The sequence below is a fragment of the Muscardinus avellanarius genome (genome assembly GCF_963383645.1).
Source record: "Muscardinus avellanarius genome assembly, chromosome: 11".
Lineage (NCBI taxonomy): Eukaryota > Metazoa > Chordata > Mammalia > Rodentia > Gliridae > Muscardinus > Muscardinus avellanarius.
The window spans coordinates 43,577,522-43,602,523 of record NC_137797.1 but is presented as its reverse complement, the minus strand read 5'-3'; the positions used below and the strand labels follow the sequence as shown (position 1 = coordinate 43,602,523).

The 25,002-nt window shown below is 37.2% G+C and overlaps 1 protein-coding gene across 3 annotated transcripts in view; it reads left to right on the top strand.

The window, feature by feature from the left end:
* The window catches only part of NAV3 (neuron navigator 3), a gene marked incomplete at both ends in the record, with an annotated part of 410,033 nt that overhangs the window by 225,913 nt on the left and 159,118 nt on the right, over positions 1-25,002 (top strand). For all 3 annotated transcript variants that reach the window (XM_080705150.1, XM_080705149.1, XM_080705148.1), the window contains 2 exons: positions 5,225-5,333; positions 5,992-6,375. In XM_080705150.1, the coding sequence (XP_080561276.1) occupies positions 5,225-5,333; positions 5,992-6,375 (493 nt within the window). The remainder of the gene's footprint in view (positions 1-5,224; positions 5,334-5,991; positions 6,376-25,002) is intronic.

Here is a 25,002-nt window from a genome sequence, read left to right as displayed (position 1 = left end):
CACACCTTGAGTTCTAGTAACACTACTGGAAAATCAGGGGCCTCTGCTTCCTTTTACTTTATTTTTTTTTCCTTTGGGTTTTTTTTCCCAAAAAAACTGCTTCTACAAGTGTATATTATAAATATTTAAACTATGTATATAAATATGAACTGTTTTCATGCTTTACAAACTAGGCCCTTTTGGTGATGAGTTTCAGTAGTAACTTATGACATGATCTGTAACTGGGTAGGAAGATGCCAGGTGATTCTTCAGCTTTATATTAAACTTTATATGTCAACTTTGCCACTTGTCTAAACAACTAAAATGTGTATATTTTGTAACTTCTAAATTCACTGCTCTACCAATATATATTAGTATCATACAGCCCCTTCTTCAAAAACACTGAAGTGTTAAACCATCGAGCACATCATATTTTATGTCAATGTGTATTTTCATGAAGGACTGCATATAGCACTTTTCAAATGAGAAAGAATTAAACCTGGCCAGGGATCTCTTTGTTTCTGATTCATGCAATGGATGCTAAATACAAAATACCAATTTGTTTTTATTCTTTATGTAGACTCTCCTGGTCCAAGATGTTTTATGAGGTTGTCTGGAGTGTTTGAGTGAACCAGCTTTAGAAGAAGAAAGCTTAGAGACAGCAGAAGCAAATATGGCTCAATTTTTTATGTCAGTTTGGCTTTAAAAGAGTAATGTTTGTTTCTATAGTTGTCAGAATGGTGATTTCTGAATGTGAATAAACCAGGTACTCAGGAACCAGAGATTTACTTCTTCACCATTGTGTGATTTCTGTGATGAACTGCTTCTCATAAAAGCTTTGTACAGTACAAAGGCAAGAGGGGAGTCTTAAACCTTGTGAATTCTTCTTCTTTTTTTCTCTTGGTTCCCTAGGTCTGTAAAATCAGATAATATTCATCTTTGCCTTTTGAAATAGTGGCATTTATCTTTTTTTAAGTGCCTCTCCTATAAGTGTTTTTCAATTATATGAACAGAGTGCAGACAGACCCCTTGACAATATTTGCTGGCTTTCCCATTAAATCATAGCACGCTGTGGGTGGGTATACATAAAAAGCATGCCTTTTTGTGCATAAATAATGTGGGTCATTGTTGTCAGAGGGTAACCTCTTACAGAAGTCTATATGCCATGGCATTTTTGACAGAGCTTCTACTAATTGTATTTATGTGGCTTTTTATTTATGGGTTCCTTTTCCCCTAATTCCTGCCAGTATACAAGGATACAAATCAAAAGTAAAGGAGAGAGCTTATTCCAATAGCTGTGATATGAATAATCATATCTTCAAATAATTAAGCATGCCAATTAAATCCCTAAATAACAGTGCATTACGTTGGTGAATCCATCCACGCTCACAGCACAGGATTTCAGAATTTCTGCCACGTGTTTGCATAGATTCTGCTTATGACTCAAAATGGCCTCTCCTAAGTTAGTCAGCAGGGTTTCTTGAGTTCAACTTTTTACTCTTCGACATACTAATAAATGGAGCAGAGCCAGGTCTCTATGCTATAGTTGTTTAGGAAAATATTTGAAGTGTGACTGTAAGGCTGTTTATTATATCTTGATATCTCCTAAGTGTCAGGATTATAAAGATGAGTTTTAAATTTTCATCCAAATTTTTTTAAGTCATCCACAAAACTAGGGCTATTTCTCAATAGAAGTCAGATAGTCCTGGCTTACATGATAACATATGTGATAGGATGGGACAGAGGATATAATTCTCTGAATCAGGTTCATCCCTATATAATTTGATTTCCATTAAAAGATGGCAGTGCTGGCAATGTTAATTATAATGTGCATAATTAAAGCCTAAAAAAGGAAGACCAGACAAATTAAATGGTCTGTTTTCCACTAAGTGATAATACAGAAGGAGCAAATGAAACTTGTTATTCTGTTCTCTACTCCTAGAAAAGACCTTGCATGAGAAAACAGTTTGTACCAATGTTAAAAAAAAAAAAAAACACAAGTGGATTTCAGAACACACATTCTAGATAACACAAGGAGGCTCTACCCTGTGTCTGACATATCGCACGTCTCCTTCAGGAATAATGATTAACTTTGAGAATATGCAAATGGAAGGGATACATTTGTGTGATTAAATAAACTTCCCGTGCATGTTTTTCTGCTTTTATTTATTCAGTAAACATCTAATTTTATGTATGCTTTCCTATTTGGCCTTTCCAATCACCCCAAGGCCTCCTAGAAATTTGAATATAAATGTATAGGAAGGTTCAGACTGCAATCCTTCGGGGGTTTATAAGTGCACTTAGTTTTTATCTTGCCTTTCGTGGGTCATTGAAAACATTTACTGTAATAAATTTTGCTTTGGCGATTATCCTTGATGATGTGTAAGGCAGCAATTACAGTTTGCTCAGTGAGCGTTGTGGGGAAAAGGTCCATGTGTCTGATGGTCATGAGTGGTGCAGTGTCATGATGGAGGTCATGCTGAGAAAAATCAAAGGAGAAGAGGAGGCTGTGGTGTTGAGTCACAAATGAAACTATATGACCAAGCAATGGATTCAAGTGGGAGAATTACAGGTATGAAGGAAACTACATAACCAAGCCATGGATTCAAATGGGAGAATTCCAGAATACTTGTTGGATTAGAAAAAAATGATATTTCAAAGAAATGAAGCAAAGTTAAAAAATATTTAGTGAAACGGAATGCCTAAATTAACAATGTTCTTCAAGTTAATATTAAAAAGATATTGAAAATAAGTCAAAGATCAACTTTAATATTATGCCAGTTGTCAAGTGGGTACAATAATCCTTATATTATCTTACATGTTCTCTCAGGGGAAGGGAATCAAGGAAAGGTAATATGGAATGTGGTATCTAGGAACTTGTATAAGGTCAGTGACTTTCTCTTACCTCCCAAACAAACCATCGCAACCCTGTTATCCTTATACGACTTCTCATTTCTTACCATCACCTAGAATCAAAGGTTTCATTACTATATGAAATATTCTAAAATGAATCAAATTTAATGCCTTTTTAATTTTTTACCTTTTTCACTACTTTTGGCCATGTTTGAATAAATTACTTTGTTGTCTCAGGCTTTCTTTTCATTGTAATAATATTCTTTTCCCACCCTTTGTAATTTTCATTATTAAACCTTCTTTTTTCTTCAAAGTTGTACTAATTTTTTTGAAAGTGACGAGTAGGCTTAGTAATAGTCATTTCTCAAATACACTATATAATGTTAATGAGGAGACATAAAGAAGAATTTCCAGGGAGAATATGGTCAGGATCTCAAGGGCTATTACCAGTCCTTTGTTCAAAAAGAATGCTAATCTATGGGATTAGAGATTTTATGACTTGAGTTAATAGAGGAATTGCTTCTGCCATATGTATGAGGTTCCAATATGTACTCTTCTATTTCTTAAAAACCTGTTTTAGAAAGTTATTCAGTACTTCCCAAGTTTGAAATAACAGTACTATTAATTTTAATTGTAAATAAAAGGAACATATTTATAGAGTGGCAATAGGATGGTAGCTATTTTGTCAAACATCCAGGGTGAGGAATAATAAACAGATTAGGAATATTTGGCTGAAGAAGATAATAAAGAAATAAAAAGTGGTTTTTCCACATTTGAGTGGCTGCTATGGTAAAGACAGTGTAGATTTCTCTATTTAATTTCATAGCCACTGGGGTTTCTTACTGGGTAGAAGCTAAAGAGAGACAGATTATTACTCATTCCTCATGAATGGGTTCACAATTAGACCTATGTAGCACTGGAAAAAGAGGTGGAAAGCACTCTGATGTTGGAGATTTTATGCAGAGGATGGTGGCCATGTCTCCCATGAGACATAGATGAGTTTTGTGGCTATCAGGTAAAATGAGGCAATCTCTGAAATCCTCACCTAATCCATAATTATGATAATGAATTTGAAATAGGCAGTTTTGCCAACACCATTTGTTGAACAGGCTATCTTTTTTCCAGTGTATGTTTTTGGCCCTTTGGTCAAAAATCAATTGGTTATAAAAATATCAATTGGATAGGAACATTTGTTGCATTTATTTTAAAATGCTTGAATGCTAAGGAAGTAGATTAGCAGATTGAATAGCTATGTGGATTGTTAAAATAGATTATGGATACACATTTCAACTTGTCTTTGTGATGATTTTCATAGTATAATTTAATATCTTTGGCTTCCCTTTTCCTTTTTTTTTCTTTTCTTTCACTCTCTTTCCATTTTATGCTTTCACCTACCTTTATCATCTCCTTCTGGGCTTCCCTATTTTTCTTTCTTCTTCTCATTCCTCTATCTAATCCATATGTTTCCTCCTTCCCTTCCTCTTTCCCCTCTTTTCCTTGTCCTTTTCCTCCATCTTGCCCTCCCTCAATCTTTAATTCTTCTTTTCATCTTTCTTTTATAATCCAATTTTCCTCAGCCCAAATTGAACAGAATAAACACTATGCTTCCTCTACTCTCTTTCTGTGTTGTTCTTGTGAGGACCCACTAGCTTCAGATGGCCACTTGACTTGGAAGTATTTCATGGCCATAAACAAAATGGTTTAATGGCAAATGGAAGGTGTGGCATTTACTACACTGGCAAACATATTCATTTCAGACCAATTAGATGCACACATTTTAGATTCATATGCCTATAACTTTACTTGAATTTGATGTCATCACTGTGGATATTTTGGTTATCTATAGACAGTAGAGAAATAATTAAAGCTACTTAATATTGTGAACCTTGATTAGTGAGTATAATAAAATTAAAAAATTCAAGATAGGGAATGTTCTTATAAGAGAAAGCCTCCTGCTTATTCTCCCAGTCTAATTGTAAACTAGCTACATAAGAAAATGTACTCCAACTTTTTGGGGGACATTTAGAAATGAGTCATTATTGATATAATTATGATAGAAATGATATTATGTTTGAGAAATTAAGCCTAATAGCATTGAGCACTATGCAGCATATTTCCAAGGTACCCTAACTTTGCAATGATGAGGGTCACAGACCTACAAGTATTATTGTGTTTACACCATTTCAATGTTACTACCCATGATGTTAACTTGTTTCCGTTCACATTCTTTTGGTATAAAAATGATTTATAATTTTTAGATGATAGTAGTTATTTGAAACTTTCTACTTGTGTGTTCTAAGGAGAGAGGTTTAAATTACTTATCTATCTAACAGTTATCTTGAGAAGAGTAAATGGCATGAATAACAAGTTTATTATTATCTCCCTTTTCTAGGTGAAGATCCTGAAACAAGAAGAATGAGAACAGTTAAAAATATAGCCGATCTGAGGCAGAACTTGGAAGAGACCATGTCTAGTCTTCGTGGGACCCAGATAAGCCACAGGTTTTCCTCAAGTCTTCATACCTTTGAGCCAATAATTACAATAGGTCATTTTGCTCCTCTTACAATGATACAGAAGAATTTTCATCTATCCTTTACTATTTTCTCACTTGAATTTTACATGACAATCAAGTACTAACGATTCCTGAATGGAAAATTCCCATTATATATAAAGAAATCTTCCCCATACCCATTTCTTCTGTATAATTTCCAGCTCAAACTGATTTAGCTACTATAACTCCCCCATGAGTATTAGAAGGCTTTATTATTCCTGTCTTATGGACCAGTGACAGAAATTATAGTTGAAAGGGAAAAGGATTAGTAGAAGACATTAAAGCATGATTGCAGTTAATTTCTAAAATAGGTCTGAGAAGGTCACAGTGGATTAAGTTGAGGGTTTGTTGGGAATGTGTAAAAGTATTTTGTTTTATCTAAATTCTGATGATGGTCTTTCTTTTGAAAACAAATAAAAAACCCAACTACATATGAATGTCCCTTCACATGGTTTATTTATCATATGCAGTGGTGATTAGAATCCCAAAATAAACTAATAATTCTACTTTCAGGGAAGTATGGGATCCAACTCCAGTCTTCCCTGTCTTAATGCAATGGCCCTACTAAGCCAAAGTATAGTTATGTCTCCATTTTATTTATTTGACAGCACCCTGGAGACCACATTTGATAGCACTGTGACAACAGAAGTGAATGGGAGGACCATACCCAACCTGACGGGTCGGCCCACCCCCATGACCTGGAGGCTGGGCCAGGCATGCCCTCGGCTGCAGGCCGGAGATGCTCCCTCCATGGGCGCTGGCTACCCTCGCAGTGGTACCAGCCGGTTCATCCACACCGACCCCTCGAGGTTCATGTACACGACGCCTCTCCGCAGAGCTGCTGTCTCACGGCTGGGAAACATGTCACAAATTGACATGAGCGAGAAAGCAAGCAGTGACCTGGACATGTCTTCTGAGGTGGATGTCGGTGGATATATGAGTGATGGTGACATTCTTGGGAAAAGTCTCAGGACCGATGACATCAACAGTGGGTAAGTGACCCGGGCCTCAACAATGCCGTGTGAGAAGATGAGATGGTCCATTGGGATCCTTAAGCTGTGAAGAGACCATGGGAGTTCACTCTTAGTGTCACTGCAAAGTGTGAGAAATCTGAGTTTATCTGGGGTGTTTGGGGGCCTTTCTTCTGCTCCTTTATGAAAAGTAAAATAGTTAAGATTTCTATAGATTGTCTTCACTATAAGCCAGTATGTTTTTCTATGGCTAGTATAGGGAAGCACATGTGGCCTGGGTTTTTCAGAGTGATTTTCACATGCTCTTTAGTAACAGATTTTGTAGTGGAGAACGTGGGAAGGAGACAGGAGGAGTTTTGACGAGCAGATTAACTTTCTTTTTTGGCTCAGTCTACCTCTAACTGCCTTGAGGAATGAATATTTTGTAGCACTCTTCAATTATGAACTTCTAATTTGAATTGAGGGAAAAATCATTTGAGAGTTGAAAGTTTCAATATGTTCAGAATTTTGATGGTATCAGACTTTAAAAAACTTAAGTCTTTGTTTTCCTTTTCTTTCCTATTATATTTGAAAAACCCATTGTGATTATAAAAATCATAAGAGTGTTTTGGCAATCTGGAGTATTGGGTTTAATCAGAGGATGAGATGATGGAAGAAATAGGATAGTTGAGTAAAATTTCTATTGACAGTGCTTAATTGCCATTTTGAGCAGTTCTTATGATCTACCATATCCTTGTTAAGGTGCCTTAAATATATTGTTTCACTTAGGCTCCATACTACCAACAGCCCCTAAAGGGTGGATATCTTTATATATGTTTGCAAATGAGGAGACAGTCTAATTGGTCCCAACTGTATAACACAGAGAAGGACAGACTTGAATTAGAACTCAGTTATGTGTGACTTCAAAACTGAGGCTCTGTAATTCATGATAAAGCTTTCCAATAAATTCTGCCTATACTTTTCCTGTGAGGCTGGGATTTGACCTACTCTATCCATATGGACCAGTTTATGAAACCATTATTCAATATGGGTAATCCTTTGTTTTATTCATGAAAAGCTTATGTTTAAAAAGTGATAGGACCTAAATTATACACAAAGTTAATTTTGGTTAGACTTAGAGCTCTGCTTTGATGTACTGATACACACCAGTGCATTTTGGGTATCTACCCTACCAGAGCATCAAACAATTTAGAATTATGATTAGGATTGATTGCAGTTTGGTTGCCACTGGGATCAGAATGCCTGATTTAAATCCTTTTCTACCACTAGACTCCTTGGGAACGTGTTACCTAAATTCCTTTATTATCTGAAATAAGTATAAAATTACAATATCTTTATGAAGTTGTTAGGAATAAAATAAATCATCCAAATATTTACTTTTCTGTAAGTTTACGCAATGTAAGTGTAAATATAAATGATAGACTTAGCCTTCTCTTCCTCCTCCTCACCACATTTATTATCTTAGTATCATATGGAACTGTGGTTGTTATTAGTTCTCATTTATCATGTTTGTATGCATTTAACATAGCCCAGGAAAGAATACCCAGCAGCTAGAAATAAATAAGGTATACTCTTTCCTCATCCTTTCCTTCCCTTTCTTCTCTATACTTTCCACCCCCTCTTTTCTTTTTTCTATCTCAGTTTCTTCAAATTGGGTCATACATGTGTTCGTTTTTTGGGCATTCTCTTTTCAAATATTAAGTGATTATTTAACCTTATACATATATTTACATATGCACAAACATATGTACTTATAGTCAATTTTACTATCTATGGCAGTTACAGTCTATAATCATACAAACACTCTGTTAGTGAATTCTGAACCATTGCTCCTAGGGAAATAATAGGTTTAGGTTCTTGCAAGCTTCTGGTTACGTTTTTCTCATTTGATCGATACATAACCTTGTTTTATGTGTGCTTTTCCTTGAATATGCCTTATTTAATACACATCTTTGAATCTTTGACTCATAAGCATAAAACTCCTATACAACTCTAACTCATGCCTGATTAAAATTTCTCCAACATAAATATTCTCTGTAAGATATGCCAAAGCCTTCTTTCACTCAAGAACACAAGATAGTACCTCAGCACCACACCTGGCCCATTTTAAATAGCAAAATCTGCAACAACAACAACAAGAAAGAGATACCTATGAAGAGTGGCACTAAATAGATCATGGCAAGGACAGTTTTTAAGATAGGAAAGTTGAAACATGCATTCTCAGTGTTACCTTGTGTAACCTCTGCTAGAAACCTCAGGAACATATCTGTGAATGACTGTAAAGATGCTGCATGTATTGATTTGGGGACTACTAATACATTTTACCAAAATAGGCATACTCATACATATATGGAATCTTTAAGGAGGAAAATTGGGTATATTTACTAACACTCAGGTAAGATGCTTATGTGGGGAGTGATAGCATATCCTACACATGATTTAAATCAGAAATCAAAAGGACATTGACAGCACAACATGTGAGTAATTTCAAAAGTTTCATATAGACAAAAATTGAGCTAAGAAGAAAGCTAAATTCTTATAGCAAATAGAAAGGAGCTTAGTTCTGTTTATTTATTTAAATAGCTATAATAAGAAAAACATGTTAAAAGAGAATATTAGTGAGAAAAGTATAAATGATGAGGATGGAGGCCATTCAATTCACTTGACAAAAATACAATTTTCAGAAGCAGAGGTACAGTTGGATTAGATGACATTCAGTGTCTTTTAACTGAGAGGCATAGAAAATGACTATTTAAATGGATGATTTTAGAGATAGGGATTATCATAAACAGGCTTCAACATTATAGATGACATTTAGTGTCTTTTAACTGAGAGGCATAGAAAGTGACTATTTAAACAGATGATTTTAGAGATAGGGATTATCATAAACAGGCTTCAACATTATCATTATAAGAAATTTAAATGTGTACTACAAACAATAGAAACCACTACTTAGAGATTATGAAATAGTCACATTAAAGGACATCAAGTGGTAATGATTTTTGAAAGACCAGTTTCGTGGATACATGCAAATGGATTGATGGGAGAAATTCTGGGCTTAGATTCAGGAGTTATTGTAGGAGCTCAGATTCAAAGTCAAAGGGCCAGAAATGTGGCACTGGCATTGATAGAGGAAAAAGAAGAAAAATAATGGGTTAGAAAAGCATTGTGAAAGAAAAAATTGCAGAAATGATGATGGACTACTTAGGAGTGTATATGGGAGACAAAGAATTTAGGCAAGATGCCTAGGTTGTGAGCACAGGAGATAGAAACGTATACCATTAGAGAAAATAGCACAAGGAGCTTTTTGTGTATGTGTGGTGAAAGGGAGATGGTAAGCTTAGAGTTAGAAATGCAGAATTGAAGACAGTGGTATATAAATGTCATTTATAGGAAAAATAGTGTCCAGGATAGAGGTATATCCCATCTCAACAGAAGAAAGTGTAAGTTGATGGAGGAATAACTAGTATTGAGAAAAGAATAGAGAGATAAGAGAGATCATAAATTGAATTATGCATATATGCATGCATGTATATATATTAAAATATTTGTCTGGGTCATCTTATGATTTGAGCAACAGGATTGTCACTGAGTATGCGGCAGTGAATGATACAAACCCAGTGCTGCCCACATGCAATTCACTTGCTAGTGCTTTTGTATTCGTGTGAGTGCTTTTTATTTTAATAAATGGATAAATGCATGTGTATATATGCACACAAGTATTCTTAGTCAAGGAGTTGTTTTTTATATATATTTTATTTGGAAACAGGGTCTCACTAAGTGGCTGAGAGCCTCACTAAATAGCTGAGGCTGGCTTTGAACCTGCACAATCCTTCTGTATTAACCTCCCAAGTACTAGGATTATAAGCATGTGCCACCACACCTGGCTAGAGTTGTTTTATTTTTTATTTATTTTTTTAAATTTTTATGTGGAACATATTGAAAATGGCATCCATTCAGACTGTGCTTGGTGCCCTCTTTCCCCGCTACCCCGGCTTTCTCTTACTCCCTCCCAACAATGAGTGTCCAGGTTAACCATGATATATCCATACTTTTACACATATTCGAATGTAGCTCCTCCAATAATCAACCTCAGGCTTCTTCCTCTCCTATACTTTCATTCTATCTTTGCTGAGGTTTCCCCTTTATTATTTGGAGTCCCTCTGGTATTCCTAATACTCTTTAGTTTGGGCATATTAGAAAAAATATATGTACCTTCTCTTTCTGTGCTTGGCTGATCTCACTTAACATAATGTTCTCCAGGTCTTTCCATCTTCTTGCGAATGACATGATTTTGTTCTTCTTTATTGCTGAGTAGGATTCCATTGTGTGTATTTTCCATAATTTTGCAATCCACTCATCTGTTGATGGAGACCTAGGTTGGTTCCATATTTTGGCTATTATGAATTGTGCTGCTATGAAAATGGGTATGCATATGTTACTGTCGTTCTCTGATTTCAACCCCTTTGGAAAAATACCCAGGAGGAGTGGTTTTAAAGGCATTTTTTTTTAACAACTGATGTCTACATATAAGGGACATTCTACATTTTCCAGGATGCTAGTTATATTAGTTAATACTAATTTCTATAACAGAGAAATCTCAAACTCTCAGTAATAAGAGCTGGTTTCTCCCTCACATAAAAGCCTCACTGGTATTTTTGAACTTGAGTTGGGGAATCTCCACCCTGCAATCAATCAGAGGAGAAGATGGATAGTGATTCTGGTATGATGCAATTAGGGTTCCAATGTCACCCTAGACATTGATATTCAACAGGCAATGGCAAAAGATGAAGAAGAATGATGCAAAAAATATTTTGTTTGCAACAGGCCTGGATGTTTTGAAGGTGAATTATACCTACATTTCTTTGTCCAAAACAACTGTGTTTCTTGAGAGGCAGGAAATCATGATTCCTGTGTGTGCAGAAGGAGGAGAAAATTAGTTTGATGAATGATTGCTAGTATCTGCTGATTCACTATTGAGAAGAAAAAATATTTTAGATTTTATCACCTTCTTATCTATTTTATGCCTCATTTGAAATCTGATCCAGATTGCAGGATCTCTTCACTTTTGTTCCCTATCAGATTTTAGAGGCCTTGGATAGTTTCAATGATAAGTCTATAGAAATGTGTATTAGTGGCCTACATGTTTTTTGCTGACCATGTACAAATACCCTAAATCCCATATGATAATTTCCTCTGGAGGTATTGCATGGCCTTTGTCTTTCCATAGTACAGCACAGGAGACTAAAACTTGAAATGTGATTCAGTTCTATTCCATGTGTGGAAGATGACTAAACAAGGTCAGCAGGGGATGTGGCTGGTCTCAGCTTGGGAGTAACTGGAGGGTATTACAAAGGATGCCCAGGATGCTCTGTACTGGCTCACCAGTGTACATAGTGTGCCACTGTAGGCATCTGTGGGAAGTAGCCCAACATCTCAACTGAGAATTTAAACATGGAGAGATGAAAGGTCCAGAGATAAATCAGGGCAAAACTAAATGATGATATTTTCTCTAAGTAAGAAAACTGGCTTAGAAATGTCTGTGCTACAACTCATAAAAAATACTGAATCACAAAGTTGATTTTCTCTTCATGATTTTTAAAAGTTTCTTACTGATTAAAAGGACAAAAGTTTTGTAATAGATACAATAGTAAATAACAATGTATGTTTTAGGAGTTTTTTTTCCTCTTGTAATCATAAGAATGTCATTTAAGTCCATGAAAATGGGAATGAAATTTTATTTTTTCATGTTCTCTAGGTAGAAATAAAAAAAAATACTTGATTGGCATTCTGAGAATTCAAAATTTCTTGAAGCATGCAAAGGCTTATCTCTTTCTTCTCTTTTTGAAATTACTTCACACTCTTGGGGATGTGAATCTGTCAGTAATTAGGAATTAGTCAGAGGAAGACCTCTTATAATGAGTCAGAAAAATTCTTCATTTCTAAAGCAGAATAGGAAAACTCTGGAAAGTTAAAACAAAAATTATACATTTTAATTGGGCAGAAATTAAAGTTACCTTTAGATGTCATGGTGCTAAACAGTTGGGCAAAGCACACAATATAAAACTTAAGCTTTACTTAAATCACATGACCCAAAATAATCTAAAAATTCTCAAACATGGAATTTAAAATTAAGGTGGGGGATACATTATAATCCTGCGTCTGCCTTGGTCCTTCCTCATTTCTCTTTTAAAAACCCTGAATGACTGATATCTGCATAATCATGGAAAGATGGGGGATATGAGCTGAGTTAGGACTATCTGCCTTGTGAACCACAGATTCCTAATCTTAATTATTTCTCTCATATCATATTCAAGATATGAGCCATTTTTGGTGAATACAGAAAGTTTATTGGCAGTACTAATCAATATAGTCAATATTGTCAATATTTCCATAGTACTTGTTACATTCTAGACAATGTTCTGATATATATATACATATATATATATAATATGTGTATTATATTCTGTTACATATGTATATAATATATATGCATATAAAATATATACTAAATATATATACATAATATATGTATACATATCTATACATACTCATTCCAAGAATTTTTATATCAGCATAGATAACATGAAAACTCTCCTTTAGATAAATGTGCTAAGAAAATTATGATAATAATTAATAATAACTGACTTTTGAGAATCTTTGTTTCTCTCCTTATTCTTAGGAGAGAAAGCTGTGCACATAGACATGTAGGGAATATCATTGGGTCAGTGTGTCTTGATATTGCAGAGTACACACTGGAGCAAGACATAAGCAGAGCCAAAAATACATGATAATTACATACTAAAAATGGGGATTATGACAAGATGCTGTCTTAACTCTCAAGTATAAGCAGTTGGAGGCAAACAGCCAGTAGCCAGAAGCCCAGCACGTTATCAGCATTGATGCAAGAAGAAACAGAGGGTAGCAATGTGACACTGGATAGCACAGGAACTGTGTAGAACACACACAAAAATTGGCTGATGCTAGGAAAGGTTTTGAGCACTTGACTAACCTTAGGTGTGAAGTCTGTGGTCACCTGTAATGGGAATGGAGCAGTCTAGTTCTTGGGAACTATAAAAAGGGCCCATCCACCATCCTCTTCCAGGATAGGACCCAGCAAAGAAGGATAACTTCTGGGAATAAAACAAAATTGAACAGGATGTGGCTAAAAATAAAGGTGAAAGTAGAAAAGGTCCTGATAAAAGTGGTAATGGGAACATAATCTGAATGTCTCAGAAAACAAGCTACATAATTTTTAAGCTCTACAAAAATAATAAAAGCAGCTGCTGTTTGGATGCAGGAAGCTATTTAAATCAAGCTTCCTTTTATTCTGAGAAATTAATATCACATACATACAAGTAAGACCAAACTGTCAGAATTGAACCTCAGTGAAGTAATAAACTATAACTAGAGAAGGATTGGTGAGGAAAGAAAGACTCAACACTACAAAATAGAATCCAGTAAAAAATGAGCAGAGCACATTAACAAAAGTTTCATAGATAAAACATGAATGACATATAATAAAGCAACAATATGAACTACCTATGTAGTAATTGGGGACTTGTACATTACAAAAAGCCTAGGTGCCATTTCATGTCCATTGGTTTATGTAAAAATACCATATATTAGTAAAGTTCATAAATAACATTTCTTTTTATTGAAATAAAGGATTTTAAGTTATAAAGCTACTTAAAACTATGTGGTATTGTACTAGGCAGCATTTTCACAGATATAATCTAAAGACTTGACCACGTAACTTAGGTGAAGGAAGATTTGCTGGCTCATGGTTTAGTCCATGTGAAGCCAAGGACCAAGTATCTCAAGGGGAAGTGTTGGGGAAGATGGGAATCTTTGTGTTTCCATTATGCAGAATGAAGTTAGTGGAGGAGAGGGCTGAGGAAGGGTAGAGGTATGGAAGGTAAGACCTGGATGTGCTGAAGTCTAAATGGCGCAATAGGTCTCCCATACATTATTTCAAAATTGTTTATTATGAGTTTTCAGGGAAGTGTTCGTAGTTTTAGGAAGGCTAAGAAAAAGAGGGTGATAAATTCAATATAAATTTGTTGGGAAAGCTTGGTTAGGGTATTTTTTAATATTCTGCTCATTCTTTCAATCCTTCCTGATGATAGAGTTTATAAGAAATGTTGAAGTGCCAAGTTATACCCTGAGTTTTAGCCAAGCTTTGAGTGATTTCTGAGGTGAGCTTGGGTCCATTATTGGACTGGATTCAATTTGGTATGCCAAATCTGGGAATTGTACTAGAGGTAAGCTGATGAATAACAGTTGAGGCTCTTTTGGTGGTAGTTGGAAAGGCCTCAACCCACCCCAAAAAGGTACCTACTAAGACTAAAAGCTATTTTACATTTTATACTGGGTCATGTGGGTAAAGTCTCTTTGCCAGTCTTCTTCTGGTAGGTGACCTCAGGCGTGGTGAGTGGGGAAGGGCAGAGTTCTTAGGGTAGAGGAGATTGAGGACTGTTGCAGATACTACAGGCTTTGATAATATCTTTTATCTGCTTTTTTATTTCAGGTGTGAGGTAGGGATGGAGTTCTAATAATTTTTGGATATGATAGGAGCCAGCATGGAATGGATTATATAAATTGGTGAGAAAATGATCTTGGGAGCTCTGGAAAAAGTATGTCTATATACCAGTAAGCATCTTGGAAGTGGGCTCTGGGAGCCTTAACTTGGCTCTCTTGTTCTGGGGAATATTTAATTGGAATAGAAGGTGAGGCTAGGATCATTGGAAATAGGTAGTGGCTAATCTTGATAGCTTATCTACCTCTCAATTACTTGAGAAGATATATCCTTTATCTTTTGGTGTCCTTATAATGGATAATGGCCACTGCCTTTGGTAGGAGAGTTGCTTGGAGAAGGTGATAAATTAATTTTTGATTTTGTATAGAACTTCCTTTAGTGGTTAAAAGACCTTACTTCCTCTAGATTTAGGATATTGATTATAGAATTTTTTGCTAAGGTGAATGCTCAAGTTAGGTCTATGAGTTCGGCTTGTTGGAAAGTGATGTAAGGGGGTAAGGGGAAAGCCTCAGTTAACCTCCTAGGTGAATTACATTGATCGTGGTTATGATGACTTTCAATATGTCATATCCAGCAGTTAGGAGGTCCCTTGATATGCTCCCATCAACAAACCAATCCCATGCCCCAGAATATAGGTGGTGATTATATGATGGAAGGTGGTCAGAGAAAGTCAATAATCTCTGAAAAGTTATGTTGGTCATTTTCTCCTGAGGGTTTGGGGGGGCAAAAGGATATCAGGGTTTAAAGGGGGATATATTGCAAAGGAAAATTTCAAGATGAAGGAGAGTGGAGTGGAGGGTTTGTATGTGGAAGTCTAAAACAGTGTTAAGAGCTTTGTGACTAAGCATATCAGTAAGTTTTGAGATGACAACACCAAAAGGGCATGGTAAAAGGTTAGTTTTTTGCCACTGGGATTAATAAGGTAGCAGAAGCCAAGATCTTTAAACAGAGTGGCCATCTCTGATATATGGAATCTAATTGTTTTGATAGGTAAGTGACAGGTACGTTTTGGTCCTCAGCTATCTGGGCCAGGAGACCTAGGGCCTGGCTTTTATGCTATGCAAATATAGAAGAATTTCCACCCAGCCAGCAATACCTAACCCATATACTCTCTTATCTTGCTTCCTGCCATTCACCACTTTTTTTCTTGTATTAGACTTAAAGGATGTCTTCTTTACTCTTCCTCTACACCCATCCTCACAATTACTCATAGTACATGGATAGAATCCAACACTGGACATGCCCAGCAACTCACCTGAATCGTCCTCCCACAAGGCTTCTGTGGCAGGCCTTTTTTTTTTTTTTTTTTTTTTTTTTTTTTTTAGAAAGACCCTTCAATCAATCAGACCTGAAGAGACTTAGTCTAAACCCCAATACTGTTCTCCAATATGTTGGTAGTATATTGCTCTGTAGTCCAACCCAGTAAATCTGTGTAACTCATACTGTCCATTTGCTTAATTTCCTGGCCACCACACGTTGAAGATCCTACACTAAGCAAAAGGAGGCATCAAGTTTTTTTTTTTGACAGGAAGGATAGGGGTATTGTGGGGAATATCAGTAGGGATTAGGAGTTGAATGAATATAAGACAGAAAATAATAGGCTGGAGCACTCAAAGACTGGCTAGGCTTAATGGGTATTGAGGAACAATGATGGAGCAAGAAGGATCTCTCAATGAGATTTTTGTCAGTGTATGGTGAATGGCTCTTTTGGGGGATTTTGTGTCTCATATTTCTGGATTTATTTGGGCCTGAATATTTTGGGCTACATTATTTCTCACTTGTAGTGGTATAAATAATTGTAAGATAATATAAGGGTGTCTTTCTGTAACACTATGGTGTCATATGGATGTACCCAATTTGTGAACTAAGTCCATGCCCATAAGAGGTATAGGACACTGTAGAATCACCAGGAAGGTAGAAGGGAGGTTTTTTTTTTTTTTTTTTTTCAAAATGGACAAATAGGGGTGGGGTCTTTTGAGGTTTCTTCTGGTATTCTGGTATTCTTTTTACTCTAACAACAGAGTAAAGGGAGAAAAGGTCCAGAGAATTCTGTTAAAACAGATAAACTCACCCTAGTATCCAGAAGACTTCAGAGATAATCTTACCAGAAACTGTCCCTTTTACCTGGGATTCCATGGGCTCACCAGAAGTGTGTATGTGTGTATATGTTGGGGGGGGGGTTGGACTCTGGACCTTGTCAATCAGCAGCTTGATAAAGCTATTAAAGAAGGTCTCTCTGTCTCTGAACTGCCTAGGCAGGCATCTGATATTTTAGGTGCAAATCTCTTTCTTTTTGGTTTTGCTGTTCCTCTTTCTAAATGTTGAAGACCTTACAGGCTCCCTTCTTTTTGGTGGTACTGGGGTTCCTGGAAACCCTTCTACCTCTGGGCTTACTCCCAGACCTATTTTATATTTTTATTTGGAAACAGGGTCTCTTAAACCAGCTAGATCCTCCTGTCTCCGCCTCCCAAGCGTGGGGATTAAAAGCATGCACCATCACGTCTGGCCTACAGGCTCCTTTAGGAGAACTTCTTGGGCAATTTAAGGACCTGCTTCCATCTGCTATAACTTTTTTTTTTAATATTAGAAGCAGATAGTGAAATAAAAGATGTAAAAATGTTTTTCTCCTGTGGATTGTGGGCTCATTTTTGGTATATTTTATCATTGCTTCATAGAGGCAGGACAAAAAGCAGGATTTTCAGTATGGTCTGGTGTGACTTCTCTAATCTTATAATTTACCTCTTTATGGGCAGGAGATTATGTAATTTCTACAGCTTAGATAGTTATTACCCTATTGTTATATCCAATTAGGACATGTTGTAGGAACAGCATCAGCACCACAGGTTAAGTTTCATGGCCTGTTAATGGAGGTCATCTGCATGGGCTATGGCAGCATGCCAGATGAGCTTTGCTTTCTCCAGGGTAAGGGTAGATGCAAGCATAATATGAATATCACCCTGGGTTAAATTGTAATTTTCAGATACTAGAAGAAAGCCTCTGAAAAATTTAGTGAGGTCCTCAGAGAACAAACCTAATCGCTCTTTCACTCTCGAAAGGTCATTCATGGAGAAAGGCAAGTGAACATAGATGATTCCCTGGGCCAGAGATCTCATGCAAAGGCATGATGGCACCAGAGTGAGTGCAAGGTGGAGAGAAAGGGGAAGTTGTTCTTTTGTTTTGGTTTTTTTAGCCAGCTGGTTGCACAGTAGCAGCTAAAGCAAGGCAGGGCCATGGAGGCTGGGGTGAAAAATAGTGCGGGGGGCAGAGGTACAGAAAGCAGCATGACTGGTACCGGCCTGGTACCGATGCAATCAATGCAACAGTGAGCTCCATGGCATTGAGCCTGGAGGTGGAGGGTATGGGCACGGGTGTGGGGAAGAAGGGCCAAGGTGCCCAGCGAAGAAGTGCATGGCCAGGCTGAAGTGACCAGTAGGGGCTGCTGATCTGGGAAATTAGAGGGCAAGATAGGGGAGGAGCTTGAGGAAGAACTGGGAGGGTGTGGAGTTCCCTGGGGGTGGCACATGGGGTGGCATTGGAATGGAAGGAACAGTAAGGTAGGGAGGTAGGAATCTGAAGAGGAATTTCTTTCTTGAAGCCTAGCATTCAGGATGAGAACCTGGGACAGCCAGCAATCTTTACAGAGAGAGGGCCAGGGGCAGAGTACAAAGAAACCAAGTAAATAGGACTCTTGCCTCTTGCCAGTCCAAATAATAAAGTTATCTAAATCTTGTAAAATTTGAGGGTCAAGTGTCTCATTTTCAGGTCATTGGCTCTCATTTTTCAGTCTTGATTGAGGCCAGGGTATAATACAATAAAAAAATAAGGCAGTTTGGCTTAAGCTCCCCTTTTAGTCCCAAGGTAGAAAAATGTGTTAAAAGGCATGCCAGTGGTGACTTAGGGGTATCTTAGAGGTTTTGGAACCTATAGGTTGGTAAACAAGGTGCCAGAAAACAAGTATGGCTTTTTCAAAGCTGCAGAGTCCAGATGGGCCATGCACTAAGTAGACTCCAGGATCAGAAAGAGAAAGGTGAGAATCCCCAAACTTCTGTTTTGTCAGAGGGAGGAGTTCCAGGGACTGATGCAGGAAACTCAGCAGGTATATCCCAAAACCAGGGGGTGATGTGGAGAACCCTGGGGGGTGGTAGTCTTAAAGCCAGGGGTGGTATGGGGAACTCTGAAGCCTCCTGGGTACCTACAAGAGGCTTATGGAGACAAAACTTACCAACAACAAATCTGGTGAGTATTGGGCAACTGAATCTGAAACCAGAAAAATGGCATTCTAGTCTGGAGCCACGTGAGAGAGAAAGGAATGGAGGGGGGTACTGGTTCATTTAAGGGTGGACAGCCAGAAATCTCCTCAGGCATGACACCTGACTGACATTACCCTCTGGGGTTTGGGCACCAAATTATAGAAAATATAGAGATAAAGAAAAACATAGCTCTATAGACCAGAACAGGCTCTTTAATTGGAGTGAACCTGGGAGGGGGCCTGATTGGGGGAGAGAATACATGGGAGTCATGAGCACCCTTCCTTACAGACTAGGGGCTTTTTATGGGGCTTTAGGAGGGAAGGAGAGCAAGGCAGTCATGTATTGTCCTGACTGGTTTGTTTAACAGCAGGCCAGGCCAGGTAAATTTATGGGGCTGAGAGAAGTGGGATAGTCAGAGGTATTTTCCCACCTTCCTAAAATCCTGTTCTTGACTTCCTCTGACCAGGCCTCAGTCAGACCTCACAGTGCCCACACTCATGATACATAAATTAGTTAAAAACTATAGTGCATTTAAAAAATGGAGTAAGATAACCCTAAAATGATTAACACAGTTTTTAGCATCATAATACGTGAGTTGCAAAAATGTCATTTTTAGTGAAATAAGTCACAAAAATAATATACCATAATATTAGATTTATATCAGTTCACAACCATACAGTGCTAAACAGTAGGATTTTTGAGAGGTATAGCCATGCGGAAAAAGACAAAGAAAAAATGGTGATTAATAAAAAAATTCAGGGCAGTGGACATCTCTGTTTTTTTTTGTTTGTTTGTTTTTGGTGGTACTGGGGGTGGAACCCAGAGGCTTTCTACCCCCGGGTTATACTCCCAGACCCACTTTGTATTTTATTTGGAAACAGGGTCTCACTAATTTGCTGAGAGCTTCACTAAGTAGCTGAGGCTGGCTTCGAACCTGTGTGATCCTCCTGTCTCAGCCTCCCAAACACTGGGATTACAAATGTGCGCCACCACACCTGGCTCCAGTGGACAGCTCTGGAAGTGAGTTTTGGGGATGTGACTGGGATTGTAGGGACATTGATGATATTAGAAATGATATATATTTTTAACATTTTCCATATTTGAAGCCTGGTAATAAGTACAGGAAAATTTATGTTATTTATTATTTGTTATATATCTGCATATGTTTAAATACTCTTTTGTATAAGGATGATATATTTTACTATAAACCTTTTAAGATAAATATATGCTATTGCTATGGTAAAAGATTTGTATATCAAGATTATTTTTAAAATTAAAAAAAAATTTTTTTTATTGGTGCACTGTATTCATACATCATAGTGGGATACAAACTTTTGTAGACATACATGCACACATCACCCAGTCAGCCCCCACCCAATCCCCACCCCATTCTCTCCCCATTCCCTCCTTCCCATGCTTGGCTTAGTGGTTGACATCTAGTATTATAGCAATTTATCCAAAATTAAAAATGATAATCTCACATAACAGTTTCATTTGTCTGATACCAAGCTTTTGATGACTTAAAGATAACATTTCAATATTTCTTTTTGCTTTCTTTCTTACCAGAGAATATTTTTTTCTATTTTTTTAGGTGAAACTATCATATATTTATATATTTATTTTTCAGAAAAAAATTTATCCTAATATGGAATATGGATTCTATATACCCAAAACGATCTTGAAAAAGAACAAAGCTAGAAGATATATATTTTCTGATTCCAAACCATATAAAGCTACAATAATTGAAACAGTGTAGTACTGTTCTAAAGGCAGATATATAAACCACTGGAGTTAAATACAAGCCTAGAGCTAAATTCTTCCCTATATTGTCAAGTTATTTTTGACAAGGTTTCCACGAACATTTGGTGGTGGAAATAATAATCTTTTAACTAAATATTGTTGAAAAATAATAATTACATGGAAAAGAATAAAATTGGACCCTTACCTAATCCCATATACAAGTATTAACTCAAAATAGATAAAAGACCTAAATATAAATCTTAAGACTATAAACTTTTAGAAGAAAATCTGGGTCATAAAACCTCATAACATTGAAATTGGCAGTGATTTCTTGGATATGATTTCAATGGCACAGGCAACAGAAGAATATACAAACTCCCTAAAAAATGAAAAAAAATATTGTATATCCAAAGACAATGTAAACAGAGTTAAAGGTTACTAATAGAATTGGATAAAATATTTCCAAATGCTATATCTGAAGGTATAGTAATATTCCAACTAGAAATCCTAAAAATTAACAACAATAAAGGCAAACAATACAATTTAGAGATAGGTAAAAGACTAACATAAATAATGAATCTCCACAGATAACCAATCTTAGTTGACTGTTGAATGGAAAATCTTGTTTCTCTGGTTCTGGTGTGTGTTACTTATTTCTTCTTTGTAGTTAATCTCTTTGAGTATTTTCTCTAGCGCTGGTTTTGAAGACATAAATTCCTTCAGTTTCTGTTTGTCATGGAAGCTTCTTATTTCTCCATCTAATTTGATAGAAAGTTTTGCTGAGTAGGAAATTTTTGGCTGGAAGTTGTTTTCTTTCAGAGCTTGGAATATGTTACTCCAAGCCCTTCTGGCTCTCATGACTTGGTTTGGGAAGTCTGGAGTGATTTTAATTGGTTTGCCTCTGAATTGCACTTGGCCCTTTGTTTTTGTTGCTTTTAAGATTCTCTGCTTGGCTTCCACATTGGTCATTTTGACAATTATGTGGCACGGGGATCCTCTTCTCTGATCCTGTCTAAAGGGACTTCTATAAGTTTCCTGGACCTGTGTATCAACCTCTTGCTCTATGTTTGGAAACTTTTCTGCTATTACTTCCTTGAAGAGATTGTTGATCCCTTTGGTATCACTTTCTTTTCCCTCCTCTATTCCAATTATTCTTAGGTTAGCTCTCTTAAGATGGGCCCATATTTCTTCAATGTCAGATTCCTGCTGTTGGATATTTTTTTCTAGATTAGAAACTATGCGTTCATTTTTGGAATGATCATCTTCTAAGAGCGAGATTCTGTTCTCCATGTGGTCTAATCAGTTGTTTGTGCTTTGAATTGAGGCCTTTCCTTCATTAATTGCATCCTTTATCTCTTTTTGGCTCTCTCTGAGTTCTTTTCGAAGCACCTCTATTATTTCTACAGTTATTTTCCTGATTTGATCTAGAAATCTCTGATTTTCTGTTTTATCGGGTTCTGATGTTGTGGGGTTGTGGGCATTCATTGCTCCAGTGTTATTCCTCTTTCCCATGATTTCGGAAGTTTGTGCCTTCTCTGGGTTCTTCCCTTTGGTCACTATGACTTCACTTAAGGTGTTCTGGATCGCAAGTCTGTAGTATCTCAGATCCCACTACTCCTTTACTGGGTTGTATCACAGAGTCTCCAACCCAGGGAGTCGAAAGAGGCTGCTTTAAACTATGGGGGGTGCCAGGTTGCACGTTTTCCTATGGTGTGATATCTCTGCCACCGCCACTCCCCCACTGGTCAAGTCCCAGGGAGTACAGTAGTGGGATTTCTCCTCTGTGGCCCGCAATTTGACTCACTGTTCTTGAGTCCGCAGATGTAGCTGTACTGGACTCGGTGAATTCTCTGCTGCTGCCGCCGGTGGCAATATGGCGCCGCTGCTACGCCCTCGGTCGTGAGGCTGGCTTATTTCTTCTTGGTTTTGAGTTCCACTTTGAGTCCCTGAAGCGTGTGCTGAGCTCAGCCACTGGGAGCTTTAGATGCTCCTTGTGCTGAAAAATCCCGCCTGGCTGTTCCGCAGCGGCTCACCTCGGCTTGCTGTAGCCGTCCAGTGAACTCGCCGCTGCTGCCCGCAGTATGGCGTTGTTGCCGTCCTCGGGCGTGAGGCCGGTGTATCTCCTCTGTGGCTCTGAGCTCTGTTCTCAGTCCGCTTTCTCTCTGGAGCCTGGTGAATTTTTTGTTTCTCTGGTGATGATGTTTTCTGGCTATGAAAGGCGCTGATTTTGTGGTAATGGAGATTGGTTGTTAGCGGGGCTCTTAAGCCCCGCTTTTCTCGGTCGCCATCTTCCCGGAAGTCTCTCAAGATGTTTTTAAAAAGTAGGATTGAACAAAAATTTTAAAGGATAATTTTCCTCTTTTAGTGAATTCCAGAAATAGAATCTCAAACATCAGAGTGAAAGAAATCAGATAATTTCCACATAGGATAGTAAATTAAACATTCTTATTAATTAATAGCCAAGGAAGTAACATTACCTAACAGTATCATGACTATCAGGATCTGCCTCCCTGTTTAATGATAACAGCTGGGTGAGGGCAAGATCTCAAAGAAAGTGAGAGTCCACTGGGTCCTTCAACTTAAACAGCTTTGCATGGTCTTTAACGTCATGATTTCTTTTTTTTTTTTAACATTTTTTTTATTGAACATAAATAGTATACATTTAAACTATATTTGGTGCCCTCTCCCCCCCGCCCAAATTTTCCTTTCCCCTGTCCCACCAATGGTTGTCTAGGTTAACCATGTCTTATTCATAATTTTACACATGTTCAGATGTAGACTCTCATTAATCAAGATTAGCCTTCCTCCTCTCCTATCTTTCCATTCAAACTTTGCTAGTATTTCTCCTCCATTATCTGGAGTCCCACTGGTATCCTCTGTGTTTCCTAGTTTGGGCATATTAGAGGAAACATATGTACCTTCTCCTCTGTGCTTGGCTGATCTCACTTAACATAATGTTCTCCAGGGCTTTCCATCTTCTTGCAAATGATATAATTTTGTTCTTCTTTATGGTTGAATAGAATTCCATTGTGTGTATTTCCCACAGTTTTGCTATCCATTCATCTGTTGATGGTGGTCTGGGTTGGATCCATATTTTGGCTATTATAAATTGTGGTGCTATGAACATAGGTATGCATATGTTGCTGTATTTTCCTGAATTCAATCCAGGAGTGGTATAGCTGGATCATATGGTGGATCTATTCCCACCTTTCTTAGGAATCTCCACAAAGATCTCCATAGTGGTTGAATTAGTTTGCATTCCCACCAACAGTGTAAAAGAGATCCTCTTTCCCCACATCCTCGTCAGCATTTGTTGTTATTTGATTTCTTTATGCTTGCCACTCTGACTGGGGTTAGATGGAATCTCAGTGTAGTTTTGATTTGCATCTCCCTGATGGCCAGTAATGAAGAAAATCTTTTCATGTATCTATTGGCCCTTTGTATCTTTTCTGTTGTGAAGTGTCTATTTAGTTCATTTGCCCATTTCTTGATTGGGTTGTTTGTTTTGCTAGTGTAGAGTCTTTTGAGCTCTTTGTATACTCTGGATATTAGCCCCCTATCAGAATGGTGGCTGGTAAAGATCCTTTCCCAATCTGTAGGCTTCCTCTTTAGGTTATTGATAGTTTCCTTTGATGAGAAGAAACTTTTTAGTTTGATGTTATCCCACTTGTTTATTCTTGCTTTAATTTCTTGAGCTTTGGGGATTTTGTTGAGAAAGTTGCTGCCTGTGCCAATATGTTGTAGTGTTGAACCTATTCTCTCTTCTACTAACTTCACAGTCTCAGGTCTAATTTCTAAGTCTTTGATCCATCTTGAGTTGATTCCTGTGTTTTGTGAGATATAGGGGTTTAGATTCATCTTTTTACAAATGGTTAGCCAGTTCTCCCAGCACCACTTTTTGAAAAGGCTGTCTTTTCTCCAGCGTATGTGTTTGGCCCCTTTGTCAAAGATTAATTGACTAAAGATGTGTGGGTTTGTTTCTGTATCTTCTATTCTAATCCACTGGTCAGTATATCTGTTATTGTGCCAGTACCATGCTGTTTTTACTACTATTGCTCTATAGTATAGTTTGAAGTCTGGGATTGTAATGCCATCTGCATGTTTCTTATTGTTGAGAAT